General features: G+C 43.3%; 1 protein-coding gene and 1 long non-coding RNA gene across 2 annotated transcripts; both read left to right on the top strand.

The window, feature by feature from the left end:
- The first annotated feature begins 839 nt into the window (after positions 1-839).
- Positions 840-2,297, top strand: LOC143490913 (uncharacterized). Its single transcript, XR_013125041.1, has 3 exons — positions 840-925; positions 1,101-1,185; positions 1,315-2,297. It is a non-coding gene; the product is annotated as an uncharacterized LOC143490913 (long non-coding RNA).
- Positions 2,298-4,623: 2,326 nt separating this feature from the next.
- Positions 4,624-17,507, top strand: dnajb14 (DnaJ heat shock protein family (Hsp40) member B14). Its single transcript, XM_076989530.1, has 8 exons — positions 4,624-4,820; positions 6,982-7,162; positions 13,791-13,936; positions 14,072-14,260; positions 14,927-15,012; positions 15,373-15,482; positions 15,735-15,907; positions 16,602-17,507. Exons 1-8 carry the CDS (start codon positions 4,688-4,690, stop codon positions 16,724-16,726), a joined length of 1,143 nt encoding a protein of 380 aa, XP_076845645.1. The 5' UTR covers positions 4,624-4,687; the 3' UTR covers positions 16,727-17,507.
- The last annotated feature ends 295 nt before the right edge of the window (positions 17,508-17,802 follow it).

Below are 17,802 nucleotides of genomic sequence, written 5' to 3'. Positions count from 1 at the left end.
AAAAAAAATGTTGATTCATGTATAATTTTCCTTCCACTTCACAATTGTGTACCACTTTGTGTTGGTCTTTCACATTAAATTCCAGTGAAATATATTTATGTTTGTGGTTGTAATGTGACAAAATATGGAAAAGTTCAAGGGGTATGAATACTTTTGCAACCCACTGTATTGGACCTTTATGGACACATAACTGCAGTTGAGTTAATAAAGTTTTCCATTTTAAAAAAGCCCTTAGTTTCCTAGCATGACAGCGAGGACAGGCATTTTTGGGCATACTTGGAAAAACACTAAAATGGTTGAAAAGAAAAACTGACTCATGAGTGGTTCAAAAAGATATAATTGTTCAAATATATGGTTGTTTTGTCTTAAAATGTAAATAAATCCCTAAATTTGAGGTGTTTTAAAATACAACTGTCCTGTTAAGTCTAGGGACAGAAAAGTGGACATTTCTGTAGAATGACACATATGTATCATGCTATGGAATATAGCAGTGTATTATGGTCATTCCTGCCTCCTGGTTATACCTTTGACCTCATAGCTTTCTCAAACAGGCCTGGCCACTCAGATACTCAGCACATCCCCAAAAGAGACCACCTGACTCTGCACCTGTCTCTGGTGTACACACTGTTTCAAGTCCATTATATATATATATATATATATATATATATATATATATGATTATATCCATACACACACCTATAACCCAGAAATGTTGGTAATATTCTACCTTTATTCATTCGTTATTCAACACTCACCCTCCTGCTCCTTCTTCCTGTCCTTTCTGGCCTTCATTTTCCTGGGTGGGTGTGTGTGTGTGTGTGTGTGCCCATTTGCCAGGCTGTAAACTGACGTCCTGACCATCTCCTTTCTACCACTCTCCTCTCTGCCCACAGAGCGGACCCATGCTTAACTGTGCTATACTGAGGTACTCCTGCAGGTGGCAGCACTTGCCTCTGTGGAGGCATTCCAATTAAATTTGCATCAACAGATACAATGGTGTAATACTAGGCTTAATTTGTAAGCTCAATAAAAATAATACATTTATGTAGACCAACATGTCAGAACACATGTCAGAACGAATATTCATATTTCTGCTCAAGCTATCAGAAATGGACTCCACGAGGGTGGTCTGAGGGCCTGATGTCCAGAAGTGGGGTTTGTGCTTACAGCCCAACACCGTGCAAGGTGAATGGCATTTGCCAGAGAACACCAAGATTCGCAGATTCGCCTTTGGCGCCCTGTGCTCTTCGCAGATGAGAGCAGGTTCACGCTGAGCACATGTTTTTTTTTTTTTTTTTACCTTTATTTATACAGGTTGTCCCATTGAGACTTGGCATCTCATTTACAAGAGAGACCTGTGACAAGACATGACAGAGTTTGGAGACGCCATGGAGAATGTTTTGCTGCCTGCAACATCCTCCAGCATGACCAGTTTAGCAGTGGGTGGCAATGGTGTGGGGAGGCATTTCTTTAGAAGGATTACACCTCAATGTGCTAGCCAGAGATACCATGACTGCCATTAGATACCGAGATGAGATACTCAGACCCATTGTGAGACCATATGCTGGTGCAGTGGGCACTGGGTTCCTTCTGATGCATTAATCCTCATGTGGTTGAAATGTGTCTGCAGTTCCTGCATGATGAAGATATTGATGCTATGGACTAGCCTGCCCGTTCCCCAGACCTGAATCTAGTCGATCTGGGACATCATGTTTCGTTCCATCCCCTAAAGCCACGTTGCACCACAGACTGTGCAGTATTTGACTGACGCTTTAATCCAGGTCTGGGAGGAGATTCCTCAGGAGAACATCCACAGCCTCATCAGGAGCATGCCCAGGCATTTTAGGGAGGTCATACAGGTACGTGGAGGCCACACACACTACTGAGCCTCATTCGAACTTGTCTTGAGGAATTTCCACTGAAGTTGGATCAGCCTGACATTTGATTTTGAGTATGATTCCAATCCAGACCTTCATGATAATAATTTTGATTTACATTGATCATTTTTGTTATTTTGTTCACAGTGCATTCCACTATTTAATTAATAAATGTTATTGATGTTATTTTAGTGTTCCCTTTATTTTTTGAGCAGTGTATTATTATGATGAATGAGTGACTGTGACTGTGTGGTCAATGAGAGATTGCATCCTCACTGCTTAATTCAGAAGTTATTTGTGGGTTTGGTTTGTTTTTTTGTGTTGAGTATTGGGGAGTGTAATCTCACTGAGGCTCTGAATGTGTGCCCTGTGCTCTGAAATTTATAAATGCGAACATTCACCTCAATATTCATTATATTCTGCACGTTCAAGCACGTTCAAGCGTGTGTGTGTGTGTGTGTGTGTGTGTGTGTGTGTGTGTGTGTGTGTGTGTGTGTGTGTGCGCGTGTGCATGTCTCTGTGTGTGCAAGCTGATGTGGTCCAGCCAACCGCTGTGGTGACCTGCTCTATAAGGCAAGTGGTCTCAGGTGCAATACTTATTTTTTGCCACTGGGTGTCTCTGTATGTCTTGATTGAATATACTGTATTTTTTGTTCACCAAGTCCTTCACTTCTCCTATCTAGGTTAGTACGTTATAAATGACTAATATGCTTTTGTTTGTGTTATTATTCAAAAGATGAAACCCATGGTGTGATTTTATTTGCTGTTTGATCCTTCCTGAGCATGCCCTAAGAGGAGGAGGTGAAGGATAGGATATGGTTGAGCTCTTTAGGGAGCAGGACAAAAACAGGCTGTAGAAGATTAAAATGTAGTGGAAGTTCAGTATGTATCGGTGTCAGATCTCAAATCTCAGAGATCACTCAGCACCTGTTGCTCAGTAATCAAAAGATCGTTTGTAGTTGCTAAAACTTGGAACTGCATAGCAATGAGCTGTAATGGTACCTTCCTGTGTGATTGGAGCAACTTCCTGTGTGGTAATGTCCTTAGTGGGAGTGTTTCAGGCAGGTGTATGGTCGGTTGCAAAGGTTTGCATAGAGGTAAGTTCCCACAGAGAGGTATGTTGGCCAGACGCTACAACTCCCCCAACCCAGTAAACATGGTTATTCTAGCTATACGGTAAGCACACATAAACACAACTATTAAAAAAAAAAAAAAACTATTTTGTTTGAAGGGCCTGTGTCTGGGACTCCTGGACCAGAAGACAAAGCTCTGCTTCACCAGGGTCATCTCCGCATGGACCAGCATACCACAGCCAGATATCTGAATGCCATCTTAAGATAACACCTCAAGTGAATTTTTTCAACTAAAGGATGTCTTCGATCGACACACTCAATGGGAGACTCTCCTGGAGAAAGTATGTTTATGGTTCAACTCTGTTCATTTAAGTGTGAATGTGTATGTAGTGATATCCACCTGTGCCTTCGTCTATGCTTTCTTAGTGAAAAGAATATCAAATATGACCACAGTCTGGTGTCCTTCACTACTAGACTCCATCTCCTCTACAAGCAGGGAGACAGAAAAGGCTAGCATGTTCACTGAAAAGACCAATTCCTGTGTTAAAAATGGTAGGTAGGAATTTAGTACAGATGTACAGATGTGTGTGTGTGTGTGTGTGTGTGTGTGTGCGTGTGTGTGTGCGTGTGTGTGTGTGTGTGTGTGTGTGTGTGTGTGTGTGTGTGTGTGTGTGTGTGTGTGTGTGTGTGTGTGTGTGTGTGTGTGTGCGTGTTCTCACTGCACGGATGGGTTAAATGCAGAGGACAGATTCCGATGAAAAAATTACAATTGGCAAAAATTGCTAACTTTTCTGAGATTGCCATGAGTTTAGTTTTTCAGCTCAATGCAGATTACCAGTGTGTCTGCTTAAGACCCCATTATCCATCACAAATGTGTGCATGTGATTTTGTCACTCCCCTCAAATTATTAGAAACACCTAGCTCCACTTGCCACTTTACTAGATATATCTGTCTTATTGCAGTGTTTTTATTGGTGTACAGTTCCAGACTGAAGCCCGTCTGTTGGCACGCAGTTTGTCACCCTGTTCATCACATAGCAGTGTCAGATTAATGGGTGTTACACTGGTTTGAATGCATCAGGTGCAGCAGTGTTGCTGAGGTGTTTCACCATCTCCACATCACTTGAGAGTGAGACTAATCATTGGTAAAGAGCAGGGGTGTCTGTACATTAGGGGTTAATACGTTGTTTATGATAATATGCTGCTATCTTATACAGAACATGACAATTGCGTCCTTTATGTCTATGTAAAGAATAGAGCAAATTAACTGATTATGTAGATTACATACTACAACCTGTTAAATTACGTTACTACTAAACAGTAGATGAAGTGATTTTCCTGTCTTTCTGGCCTATTAAAGTGTACAATAACGTCATAAAATAACACAAAATAAACAAAAAATAAAACCATAGTAGCATCCCCGTAGATCTCCATCTACATTCAACCGCCTCCAAATCGTGCTACACATACCCGCCCGCATCCAATTATTTAGATCGCCTTAATAACTTTCGACACTGCGCTCATATCGAAGTCCACCGAATAAAATGCGCCCTCGTAATTGAGTCCTTAACTCAAAGCTCTCTGAAAAGAGATTAATTTCCAACTACATTTTTTTCAATGCAGTTTGTCAACATATCCGTCGTCGTCGAAAGTGCCGACACTAACGCACAAATGATGCTACGCGCCGAACAGCGTCGGCAGGAGTGTCAGCTGAGCCGGGGCTCGGAAGAGGGAGGCCATGGAAGGCAACAGAGACGAGGCTGAAAAATGCATAAACATAGCAACGAGCGCCCTCGAAGCGGGAGACAAGGACAAGGCTATAAAGTTCTTGAACAAAGCGGAAAAACTCTACCCGACCGAGAAAGCGAAAGGTAACCTGACCGCAGCGCCTCAGTCCCGACGTCTACGTTAGCGTTAGCTAGCAGCGCCGACCAACGGCCGCCGGACCGCCGAGCTCGTGTTCGTGGCCCGTCCACTAATACACACCGACTTAGCGCAGTGGGTCGAGATTAGTTTGGTCATTATCTCATTCTTATCTTTTAATTGGGGATGTGTTGTACTTCTCAGTTGAACTAGAATAGTTTATTAGCTAACACTGCGATGTCAACACAATAGACGTTATCGCCGCTGATAGCTGCCTCAGTCCTCCGCTTAACTGGAGATGCTCTGAGCTCGGATGGACACGGAACCGAGACCGAGTTACTGGGACCGTGTCGTCGTCGTTTAACTTGCTGCACAGGATTCCTTCATATCAGGGTTGATATCGAGCTAGCTATCTAAGGTTTCTACCGTAACTCACACGCGTTTAGTGACGTCGTGTCCTATGTGACGTAGGTCTAACGTTAAGAGGTTGGTACTCTGTGTCAGCTTCTCTCTTTATGTCTGTGTGAACTTCTTGCCCAAGTTGAAATGTTTTCTTGTTTTTTTTGTTTGTTTAGATTTTTGTCATCTTTGAATCAGAACAGGGAGAGGCTAATCATTAATTTGGATGTATGAAGGAGCATTTATGACATTTTCAACAGCTTTTAAATCTTGGTTATGACTAACTTTTATACACATGAGTTCACACAGATCCTCCTCGCAGGTCATCAGGCCTTGTGATCTAAGGGCTGTGCTTGCATGGTCTTACTGCCGTGGAAGAACTCACAGTGGGTTCCATCCCTCCCAGAACAGAGTTACTCATTTATTACCCTACATCCACCGCACTGATGGCATGGCCGTCACACTGGCTGATCACTGTCACTATGCCATGCAATAATGTCCCCGGGAGTTTGGAAAGACGGAGGGCAGTAAGCATGAATCAGAGATGGTAGCTGCAGAGTATGGGAAGAGATGAGCCAGACCCATGCAGGTCTTGCCACAGTCCTTTAAGGACATACTTGAGCTGAAGCTAATTGAAGAGGAGTAGATCTTTAGCTAATCCAGACTCTCAGTAACTAAGGCATGGCTGGAGGGCTCATTTTATGAGATGACTTAATCGATTGATTATTTATGTGGATCTTGGCTACACAAATAATCTTTTAAAGTAAAAAGTGGTGGATTGTTTTAATTTACCATGCTGTTAATGCTGTTTTAAGAATGCTTCTACAATTTATGCTGATTTTAAAACCTTTCTGTAGTGGCTATAGATTATCTTTACAACATGGGTACAATATTGGACCAAAATCATAAGTTTAAACTTGGTTTAGTTTTGTAATGTCCATGCAACCTTTTAATCTTTAATGTACTATTGACAAAGGATCATTGATACCCTCTGGCACAACATAAGGAGATGTCATGATTCTACTGATTTAAAACAATCAGGGTGCAGACATACAGTGCAGTGATGGGTGCTAATTACATCTTCACAAGATTCATGGGTCAATAATTTATAAAGATAGTCCCCCATTCATCTCTTACTGTGCCCCCCAGGAAAACATTAAATCTTAATTCTGACATGTGATCAAATTGGTCATTTTCTCTGAAATTGGCTGTTCATCTAAGTACCCATAACTTCTTAACTCGTATCTACCAATAAAGCAGTGACCTAACAGAAAATAATTTATTTGCAACTCCTATGACTGAGAATCTACCTTGATCATATATTTTTGGTCTTGCAGACTATAGTCATTGACAAAAATGGATGTTTGTATTTTTTATATTGCTTATCTGGACCGACAAATAACTGGAAAACATTGTAATGTATTGTGTGTACAAGTGATTTTGATTTCACCAGACAGATTAAGTCTCGCCTGGCCTTAAAGTATAGTTTGTGCTTAAAAAATTGCTGTGTTCATGAGCTTTAGAGAATGCACTGTTCTTTGCTGTCAAGCCACTAATTATTGAAAAAACAGCTGGTTGTGTGTTTGCCCTGTGATGCTGTGAACAGATTTTATATTGATAATGCATATACTTCTTAGTCCTAGATTTGAGACTCTACCACTTCTAGTTATATATATATATATATATATATATTAGATAGATCTTTTTTTGCCGTTTCTTTTTTTCAGTGCGTTCAGCATGAAAGTTATCATTTTGGTTCCTTTTTGACAGTCTTGTTAGAGGCCTTGCAGAGGAATGGAAGTTCAGCTGGTAACGGAGGAGCATACTGCAGGAAGCCGGCCAATGGGACACATGCTTCTCCCCGACAACCACAGGCCCAGCACCAGGAGGCAGGGGCCGGAGATTCCTCCTCCAAGGGCTTTACCAAGGAGCAGGTGGAGGGGGTGCAGAGGTGAGGCATGACTGAGTTTACCAGTACCTGTGTATGTGAGTGGCGGCATCTGCCAAACATTACACCCCTCTCACGTCCTCTTGTGGTAGAATGCTTCACTGTTCTAATGAACCTTGTGGTCAGAAGGGAAATGGCTTCTCTTTCCAGACAGTAGTATCGTATGTGGGTGTGTTGTAGTCCTAAAGTGAAAATAGCCCACCCACTTAAGGGAAGGCTTGTCCTTATAACCACAGATAAACAGCGAGGCGCGGTGCCATTTCAGAACCGTTTTATTTTGGGACTGCATTGTGTGTGTAACCAATCTGTGTGACAGAGGTTGTGCAACGTGCATGTTCAGTGCTTCTATTCTGTATGTAGCTGTTGTGGTAGACCAGTACAGCACAGTGAACCGATGGAGACTGTAGTGGTCTTGTCGTTCACATGCAGTTCTGTTTTTTTTCATGTGTTCACTCATCTGTAGACTGGCAGCAGTATATACCTTTATGTTTCTCTTGTATCTATGTGTGTGTTGTGTTTATTCATGCTGTAGTGATCAGTGCCACTTGAGATGAACTTTCGAATGAACAGATGCATGTTTTCACAGAGCAATTAGATTTTTGTCAACATTGTAGTTCCCAGAATGGATTATTCTGAATTATCTGATGCGATAATTTAATGTGATGGTCAATACCTCCCCGTTGGAGTCAGTCTGCAATTGGCTGGTCACCTGGGCTGTATATAAGGTGAGGTAGGAGACACCTGGTTGGTCACCTGGGCTACATATAAGGTGAGGTAGGAGACACCTGGTTGGTCACCTGGGCTGTATATAAGGTGAGGTAAGAGACACCTGGTTGGTCACCTAGGCTGTATATAAGGTGAGGTAAAGACATCTGGTTGGTCACCTGGGCTGTATATAAGGTGAGGTAAAAAATATCTGGTTGGTCACCTGGGCTGTATATAAGGTGAGGTAAAGACACCTGGTTGGTCACATGGGCTGTATATAACGTGAGGTAAAAAATATCTGGTTGGTCACCTGGGCTGTATATAAGGTGAGGTAAAGACATCTGGTTGGTCACCTGGGCTGTATAAAAAGTAAGGTAAGAGACACCTGGTTGGTCACATGGGCTGTATATAAGCGCTTTGTGACAACATGTGTTGTGAAAAGCACTATACAAATATATTTGATTTGATTTGTATATAAGGTGCAGTCATGGCCTGGTGGTAGGGAACTGGTCTTGTGACCGGAAAGTCGTGGGTTCGATTCCCAAACCTGAGGCCATGACTGAGGTGCCCTTGAGCAAGGCACCTAACCCCAACTACTCCCCTGGCTAGGGCTGCCCACTGGGCACGTGTGAACCACAGCCCCCTAGTAATGACTTGTGTGTGTATATGTGTGTGTGTGTGTGTGTTTTAACTGCACAGATGGGTAAAAAGCGGAGGACAAATTTAGATTGCGGTGAAAAATTGACAAAATATGGCACATTTAACATTTATATAATGTGAAGTGGGAGACACCTGGTTGCTCACCTGGGCTGTATATAAGTTGAGGTGAGGCCATTAACTCTCCTAATGTAGTGGATCAGGACAGCTGTACCATCAGGACAGCTGTACATCCACATCCTCAGTTGGCTGGCTCTCATTTTCTTGCCCTCTGCAAAACGGTCAGCCAAGACAGAGATCAGCACAGATGATCAGCTGCCCTTGTTTACAGTGAGTTTACAGAGTATACCAAACCCGCTGCTGCTGTTGTTGAACAGCAGGTCCCGATCTGGCCCCTAGGCTAGACCGTTTGTTTGCCGTGGATACAGCTAGTCCTCATGGTGCTTGGATGTGTCACCACTGCCCTGCACACTCTTCTCTTGCCTTACAGCTGACGCCTTTACAGCCTTTGAACCTGTACAGTAGAGCCTCCTGAGGGGCACTGCAGTGACTGCCTGCACTGATCAGGAGCAACTTTTGCTGTTTCATTACATTTCATCACACCCTCTTGGTGTTCAGCGATTTGTGTGTGTGTGTGCGCGCGTGTGTGTGCGCGCGTGTGTGTGCGCGCGTGTGTGTGCGCGCGTGTGTGCGCGCGCCATCATAAACACGTGGGTGTGTGACATACAAATACACTCTTGGAGACATTTAGACTTGGTCTGATCATTTCTGTGCTTCAAGAAATATTTCACCTTTATGAGGTTGAGGCTTTAGAATGTAATAATAATAATAATAATAATCTTTATTTGTATAGCACCTTTCATACATACATGTAACTCAAAGTGCTTTACAGTATAAATAAAAGAAACATTAAAAGGAGATAAGACAAAGACAAAAAGACAAAAAGAAAATGTTAAAAGAAATTAAAGATAAAAATATTAAGTATGTACCTAAAAAGTGAGTACTGTATGTTTAAAATGACAAGTACAGAAACAGCACAGTACAGGGTAACGTAGTGCATAATTAAACAAATCAAATGGGGTGAATGAATATTTAACGCGGTGCCTTTCCCAGGCTGCAGTAGAGATGGTGTCCTGGCTGGGGTGCTGCGGTTGTCCTGTGGGGGGGTTTGCATGGAGCCCCGAGGTGTCACACAGCCCTCTGAACCGGACACTGCAGCCTCCACAGTCTTTCACACACACCCGGCTGTCACCATGGGAACCCCAGAGGGCTGGCAGGAAGCCCATGGGACCAGGCAAACTACAGGGTGTGATGGAGAGAAAGAGGGAGGGGTGGTGTGTGGGGGAAGACGGAGAGAGAGATGAGAATAAAGAGTGATTGTCAAAGACTGACGGAAGTGAGGAACGTGAAGTAAAACATTTAGGAAATAAAACCTTATTTCGTTTACCCACAGAGTTGTACATTGAATAAGTACAAAAACACACTTCATAATTGTGTACTCTATCCTGTATTAGATAATGAAACTTGTGTAAGCTGTTACAGAAAAACTATTCAAATGAAATGCTCCCCTTTTAAATCAACTATTGGACCATGGCCAGGTGGTCTACGATTGAAACTGACCACTATAGACCTCCGTCACATGATCTCACGCTCTTACTGTTTTACTGAGAAATAAATCATGAGCATAACAAAAAAAAACAAATTGACCCTCATGTTTTCCAATCAACATTATTGATCAAGAAGCTGAGTGTTATTGAAGCTGGGCCATGGTCTGCTGTCCCGGTTATTTGGGCAGCACGGTGGGTGTGGCCTTAATCTAGGACATCTCGGCATGCCAGTGTTGTTATTGCGCTTGTAGGTGAGGTTTGTGTTTGTCATCTAGTCCGCCTGCCAGCACAGCCTTCTGTACGGTTTAATCCAGTCTCTCCACCGGGTGTAAGGACGCTGCATAAGAGAGTGCAGAATGTTCTGTATTTTTAATGTGTTAAGCTGCTTGTGTGTGATGATGTGTTTAAAGGTATTAATGTTACATAGTGTGTGCATTCATCTCAACAGTCTGTCTAGTTACAGTGAGGAAAATAGGTATTTGAACACCCAGCAACTTTCCCCATTTAGAAATCATGGAGGGGTCTGAAAAATCTTGGGTGCATGTCCACTGTGATAATCTAAAAAAAAAAATCCAGAAATCACAATGTCTGATTAAAATTTTTTTTATTAAAGTAAATACATCTGTTTGTTTTTTTTCTTTTTTTGATTGTCTCTCACAGTGGACATGTACCTAAGATGGAAATCTCAGACCCCTCCATGATTTCTAAGTGATCAAACTAGGAAAGTCACAGAGTGTTGGAATACTTGTATTCCTCACTGCAGGTTATCTGGCACCTAGCACACGGTGGTGTGTTTCCCTCGCTGCTAGGTACCGTGTTGTGTGTAGATGTGTGGATGCTGTGTAAAGCTAACAAGGAGTTGGGGCTGATCGGGTTGTCACCAGTCACCACAGGTGTTCACTATGGGTGTGACGTACCATCCTCTGGAACTTTGAACAGTGCATAAAAAAACTTTGACATAAACCAATTATAATTAAACTCTGGAAGCAGCAGACCACAACCGTTTCAGAAATGCTCACTGTCCAAATGGGATGCACTTTAAGTGAAGCAGCCCTCTGGGTGGACAGAAGGGGGGCGGGGCCTGGTCTTGCTCTTTAAAGCTACATGATCGCAGTTGCTGGGCAAGGTGGAAAACACTTGGATACAACCGACCGTCTGAGTGCTCTTTGATCCTACGAGGTGGATAAGTGTCTGAAATGATCAGCTCATGTACTCATTCACCGATACCCACACAGACACTTCTATGTAGATAATACTACATGGCGGACTCGTAGACCCTGGGGAGTGGCTACGCATCCCTCTTCTTCAGCAGAAGGTATTGGTATTGTAGAGTAGTAGAGGCCACCACTTTCCTTAAAGATCTCTGCTTTGTGAAACTGCAGTATGTAGTTCAACAGCCGTAGTGCAGTTCTGCGCTGAAGGACTGATGCTTCAGTAGCATATATGGAGTCTGATTGGCAGAGCTCAGAACACCAGGCCTCCAGGGGACATCAGAGGCATTAGGAGTTCAGATAGGTGATGCGCTGAGTAACTTCTGATAATGGCCGGTTGTCTTTGATTCACAGCCTGTACAGAGTCTTGCAGCCCAAGCGGATGAAAGCCAAACATCATTAATGAAGCCTTATTTGTAGGGATGGAAACGAAGCATCTTTGGTTTTGTCCTAAAACCCTAAATGAATGTCACAACCAGCTAGTGATACTGCAAACATTCACTGATCTGCTCCACACATTTGGGACACAGAGAGCATCAGGTGCTCTTGAATGAAATGAGCTACAACCCTACAAAGCTACAAAGTCCAAACACTCAAAACTGGTGATTTTCAGTGCTAAAAAAATCTGTAATTTTATTGACCACTGAATCTATATATAAAGCACATGCAGCCAAATGATGCCACCTCAGGGCTACACGTACCCATCCGGCTGATCATGCTCTTTTAAATGCTGCGGAGTTTCTGCCTTTGAGCCAGAAATCTCCCTCTTCCAGAAGGTGGTTTTCTGAGATGGCAGCCGAGTCCAGGAGATCCTGCTGCCCAACCTGGGGCCCAACGGGCTGAGCGGGGTGGCTCGGCTGCGGACTAAAAAGAGCACCGCGATCCAGTTGCTCAAACACACATACACACAAACTGCTGAAGGCAGACCGTTTGTAGACCTTTGTGAAAATCTAGTTTGATTTTGAGGTGCATTACTGCAGATGATTGTGTATGTGCTCCTGTCGAGGTTGCAGCTACTTCAGTGTTTCCTTCACATCTGACCTTTTAGACTGTTTAACGGAAATGAGCCGTCTTGCATTTATTATCTATCAAGTGTATATAAAGTGTTTGCCCCTCCCACACAGGATACAGCCTCAAATCAAGCACGCAGCAGTGTGGCATGAAGTATCACTGTTAACTGGATGCAAGTGCCCAGCAGTGAAAGTTCTTTTCATATCATCTCAAATGTCCTCACCAAATAGGAGTATAATTTCACTGGTTCTGGATTATTATTAGTAAACTCATACATGATGGGCACCGATTTCAAAGACTCTTCTTCTTTGAAAATCAGATCAGAAAATCTGTCATTTATTTATAAAAGAATATATTAAAATAACTGTAAAACACATAATAGAAAGTAGAGCACAATAGAGATTTCCCCAGAGTATATGTTTTGGTGAAAGCTGTCAAGATACAGTAAAGCCTGGTGAACTGAAGTGTTTATAAAAACACAATGCTGAATCCCCTCAAAATAGCTTCAGTAATTTCCTCTAGGAGCTACCTGCTCTGTGTCCGTCTACAACCTGTGCCACCTTTTTCAAAGAAGCCTTCCTCATTCTGAAGGTACCAAACTGTGCTACATTTCATCCATGCTTACGCTCCAGTGTAGTTGATCCAGTCTCTGTGATCATTGAACTACAGTATCATGGAGCTGTTTGTGGTGGCTACATGGAGACTTCTCTTCAGGCAACATCTTTTGTCTCCGTGGAGACTTCTCTTCAGGCAACATCATGCGCTTATTGCACCTGGTCCCTCATGTCCCTCATACTCATTTAGCACTAACTTAGTCTCCAGAGAATTTAGTCTACCTCAGCCACTCAATGCATAGGTCACTTGGGATTTACTAATATCTTCCTTTATTTATTGCTGTATGTGGCTCCTTATATCGGTTGTATATCTTTTTTTTTTTTTTTTTTTTTAGATTCACTGCAAAAGTTTGCACCCACACAAGTGTTTTACTTGCATTATATGACTATAGATCCTTCTGTAACTGTTTGCCATCATTTTTTGTTGACAGCTATGTATTGTGACTGTAGTTTGTGCTGCTTCAGTCAGTGGCAGTCATGAAATCTCCAACCTGTGTTCTTCAGAAATAGCTCATTATCACAGTAAAGCCTGGTGCAGTATTTTTAAAAAGTGAATAATTTAAAGAATGAATTTGTTTCATTCAACTAAAGTCCATAATGATTTGGTGTGTTATGTTTGGGACTCGGTGAGCTCTTTAAGTTTGTTGGTTTACAAATCAAGCAAGTGAAGCATTTACCGTTTGTGTTTAGCAGAGCTCAGTTTTTTTAATTATCACCCTCTGTTGGATGAAAGACGGACGTTTGGCAGACAGCTGTTCTACAGAGATGATTGTGTGCTGGGAGGTTAGTCTACTGACGTGAGTCCTTGTGTCTCGTGCGTCTGCAGGATAAAGAAGTGTAAGGACTACTACGAGGTCCTGGGTGTCGTTAAAGATGCTAACGAAGAAGAGTTGAAGAAAGCCTACAGGAAGCTGGCACTCAAGTTCCATCCAGACAAGAATCATGCTCCTGGAGCCACGGAGGCCTTCAAAAGTAACTATTTCCAGTTTGTTTGTTTGTTTGTTTGTTTATGTTGTTAATGTTGGTGGTGCTGGTATTTTCACCCTTGCATGCCTTCTAATGAGGCAGATTTGTAGTGGCTTTTTGGTCCTCTCTCTTGCCCTGCAGAGATTGGCAACGCGTATGCAGTACTGAGTAACCCGGACAAGCGAAGGCAGTATGATGTCACTGGAGGGGAGGAGCCAAGCAGCCCGGGACATGGTGGACATGGCGGCTTTGAGTTCCACCGGGGCTTTGAAGCTGACATTACTCCAGAGGACCTGTTCAACATGTTCTTTGGAGGGGGCTTTCCTTCATGTAAGGACCAGGTTCATTCTGCCTTCATCATTACAGTCACATGCTCCACCTCAAAATATGAGGCACTGACCGACTCTTATATGCCGTAAATTCATTTGCTGTTGGCAGGTTATTAATATCCAGTCTAAAATGTGACCGTGTCATTAATCTGGTGATGTCCAGAAGAGCTGAAGGTCAAGGCTCCTGGCTCGTGTACGTCCGTGATGTGGACACAGCAGTCCACACACTAGAAGGCTGTGTTTTGCCTCTTCACTCTCAGGACAGGGACAGGGAGACTCGGAGGACAGGGATGATTTAAAGAACCACACACGGCTTCTGGACCACTCGTGGCCAAGTTATCACTACGTTTCTCGGTTATAAGGCCACCTTCCCTCTCATATAGTTTTGCTCAGAGATATCTTGCTCTATGTTGCTGATTCAGACAGAGCTTGTTTAACGTGACGAGTGAAGTGACTTGTTCTGACATTGTCACTGTCAGGAAATGATTGATAATTAGCTGCTGCGTAGAGTCTCATGTGTCAGAGCAGGTAAACTTTAAGCTGCCTCTGCTATGGTTTTTCAGGACTGTTGGAGCCAAAGAACTGTCATTGCAATGATGCAAGAATGTAGAGTCTGAAGGTCTCTCTCTCTCTCTCCCTCCGTCCCTCTTCTCCCCCTCCCTCACAGCAAGCACACATACATTCACTAACGGGAGGGAGCGATACACTGCGCATTCGGACCATGCCCGGAGGGAGCGGGAGGACAGGGGAGACGTACGTTACACTCCCTCAGTCCTTTGAGACGTGTGCTGACCCTTCAGTAAAATGCACCACTGCTAGACTGATGACTGCAGTGGTGCTGAACAGGACTCCTCTGTCGGTCTCCCTTCAAGTAGCTTTAGTGGCTATAAACGTGCTGAGTTATGACTGCCTTAAGAAAAGTCAGTATGACTTTTAAAATATATGGCCTTTTCTTTATTGTATTATATCTGCATTATATTATACATGCATTAAATCTTCTACACTGTAGCAAACCATTTAAATATTTTCAGAAAGCAGATGTTCTAGGCTGGCGTATGAATTCTTCTGATTTCCACCTGACTCCGACCTCCAATCTCACTCTCTTGTTCTCAGGGAGGATTTTCCATGTTCGTTCAGCTGATGCCCATAGTGGTGCTAATCCTGGTGTCTGTTCTCAGCCAGCTGATGGTGTCCACACCTCCCTACAGTCTGTACTCCAGACCGTACGTACTGTTCCCTCTGCTCAGCGGACGCTGTCGGCACCGAGTCCCATTTCACACAGCAGAGTGACCCAGCGTCCTTACAGTTCCCACAGACACATGTGGAAATTTGGACTGACTGGAGTTTGTGGGCCATATTAACAAACAAATTCATTATTAACAAACAAATTCTGTAAAACTCACAGCCCCGAGGCTCTGGTTCCAAGATCCAGGTTCTGAGGCCGGGTTTCAACAGTGTGCGTTTGTGCCATACAGGTCGACGGGCCAGACAGTGAAGAGGCAGACGGAGAACCTGCGTGTGGATTACTTTGTCACTAGAGACTTCAAATCCGAGTACAAAGGCTCGGCACTGCAGAAGATCGAGAAGGGTGTTGAGGAGGACTACGTAAACAATGTGCGCAACAACTGCTGGAAGGAGCGACAGACAAGTACGTTCCTTCATCTTCTCGTCCCTCACACGCGCCTCTGTGCACTTTACACACGCCTCTACGCACTTTACACGTGCCTCTGTGCACTTTACACGTGCCTCTGTGCACTTTACACGTGCCTCTGTGCACTTTACACGTGCCTCTGTGCACTTTACACGTGCCTCTGTGCACTTTACATGCGCCTCTGTGCACTTTACACGCGCCTCTGTGCACTTTACACACGCCTCTGTGCACTTTACACACGCCTCTGTGCACTTTACACATGCCTCTGTGCACTTTACACATGCCTCTGCGCACTTTACACATGCCTCTGTGCACTTTACACATGCCTCTGTGCACTTTACACGTGCCTCTGTGCACTTTACACGTGCCTCTGTGCACTTTACATGCGCCTCTGCACATGGCTTTACACAAATGGTTTTGCACAATGGAGCTCCAACATGTGCCTCTTAACTACCCGCTACACTCTTGATTCCCCTCTAGGGAAATATATGTTGAAATTAATTTGCATTAATACATGTACTAGTCTGTTTTGAATGCAATCACAACAAATAATGGAGTGAATGCCATTTATTTTAATTCTGAGAATTGGACTGCTGCATTCATATTGGCCTCAGCTGTTGTAGGCCAGACGTTGTGTGTTGACTGAATTCTGAACTCTCCGACGTGGTTTTTCTGTCTCTCGCTCCTTCAGAAACGGACCTGCTGTATGCTGCAAAAGTGTACAGGGACGACCGGCTACGTAAGAAGGCCGAGCTCATGACCATGGACAACTGCAAAGAGCTGGACAGATTAAACGACCTCTTCCGTGGAGGATAGCCCTGCCCACGCCACAGAAAGACTCTCTTAATAAAAGATATATATATATATATATATATATATATATATATATATATATATATATATATATATATATATATATGTATATGAGAAAGTATATATATGTAATATGTAAATGTTTTTATAAGGAAAGAAAATCACAAAACTTAGGAGAGAAAAAAATACTAAAAAGAAGTCAGATTTAACATTTAATGTACTGTGAGTTATTTTATTTTGAAATGCAACCACTCCCCCCCACCACGACCCTTCGTGGAATATACACCTGGTTGCGAAGGCCGAAAGGCTAACTCTCCAATGCTGTTTTCTATCCTTGCACACATGGATACTGCACTGAAGAGAGAGGTAGTTGAACAGTGAAGAAGGGTTGGGGAAAGGACTGTTTCTGGCTGCGTCCCAAATCTCACACGTTTCTGCTGCTTCTCCCTTCACGCAAGACTTTATGAAGACCTCTCAAGTTCTGCAGGGAGAAACGCCCCATCTCCCAAAATCCCTAGTGACTTGGAGGATCCCTGGTTAGCTTCCACCTAAGCTCCACAACCATGAACGGTACAGAGGGGACACCGGTGGAGCTGTCGGACAGAATTTCCCCGAGGGCTTCATAACCGTGAGACAGAAAAGTGCTGTATGGACCACTGGACCATTTTGATTCATGTCGTTGTATATTTAATTCTGAATGCTTGAAGTTATTTAAGTCTCTAGGGAACCAAGATACTTCATTGCTTGACTAATCATTTGAATAAAGTTTAAATTATTACTGAAAGTTTGTCAATGTTCTGTTTGCATGCATTCACCCCTTGTTTCCTGTCTATTGGATGTGTGTAAGCTCTTGTTCTCAAATAGTAAGTACTGGAATTGACTGAGCCATTTCCCAGTGTTCTTGCTGAGGCCTCCCATCCGCTGTGCGTGCATACGAGCGTGTTTAGATGGCACACATCTCATGAACCTAGCTCACAAGAAAATGTAAACACAGGAGTTCCTAGAGGTGGTAAAGAGCAGTGGGAAATGTGTAATGTGTGGTGCCCTATGCATTAACATTCAGGGTAATCATTTACAAT

This window comes from Brachyhypopomus gauderio, unplaced genomic scaffold (assembly GCF_052324685.1).
Source record: "Brachyhypopomus gauderio isolate BG-103 unplaced genomic scaffold, BGAUD_0.2 sc68, whole genome shotgun sequence".
NCBI classification, from domain to species: domain Eukaryota; kingdom Metazoa; phylum Chordata; class Actinopteri; order Gymnotiformes; family Hypopomidae; genus Brachyhypopomus; species Brachyhypopomus gauderio.
Note: the sequence above shows the minus strand (reverse complement) of the source record. Positions and strands in the feature narration are given on the sequence as shown.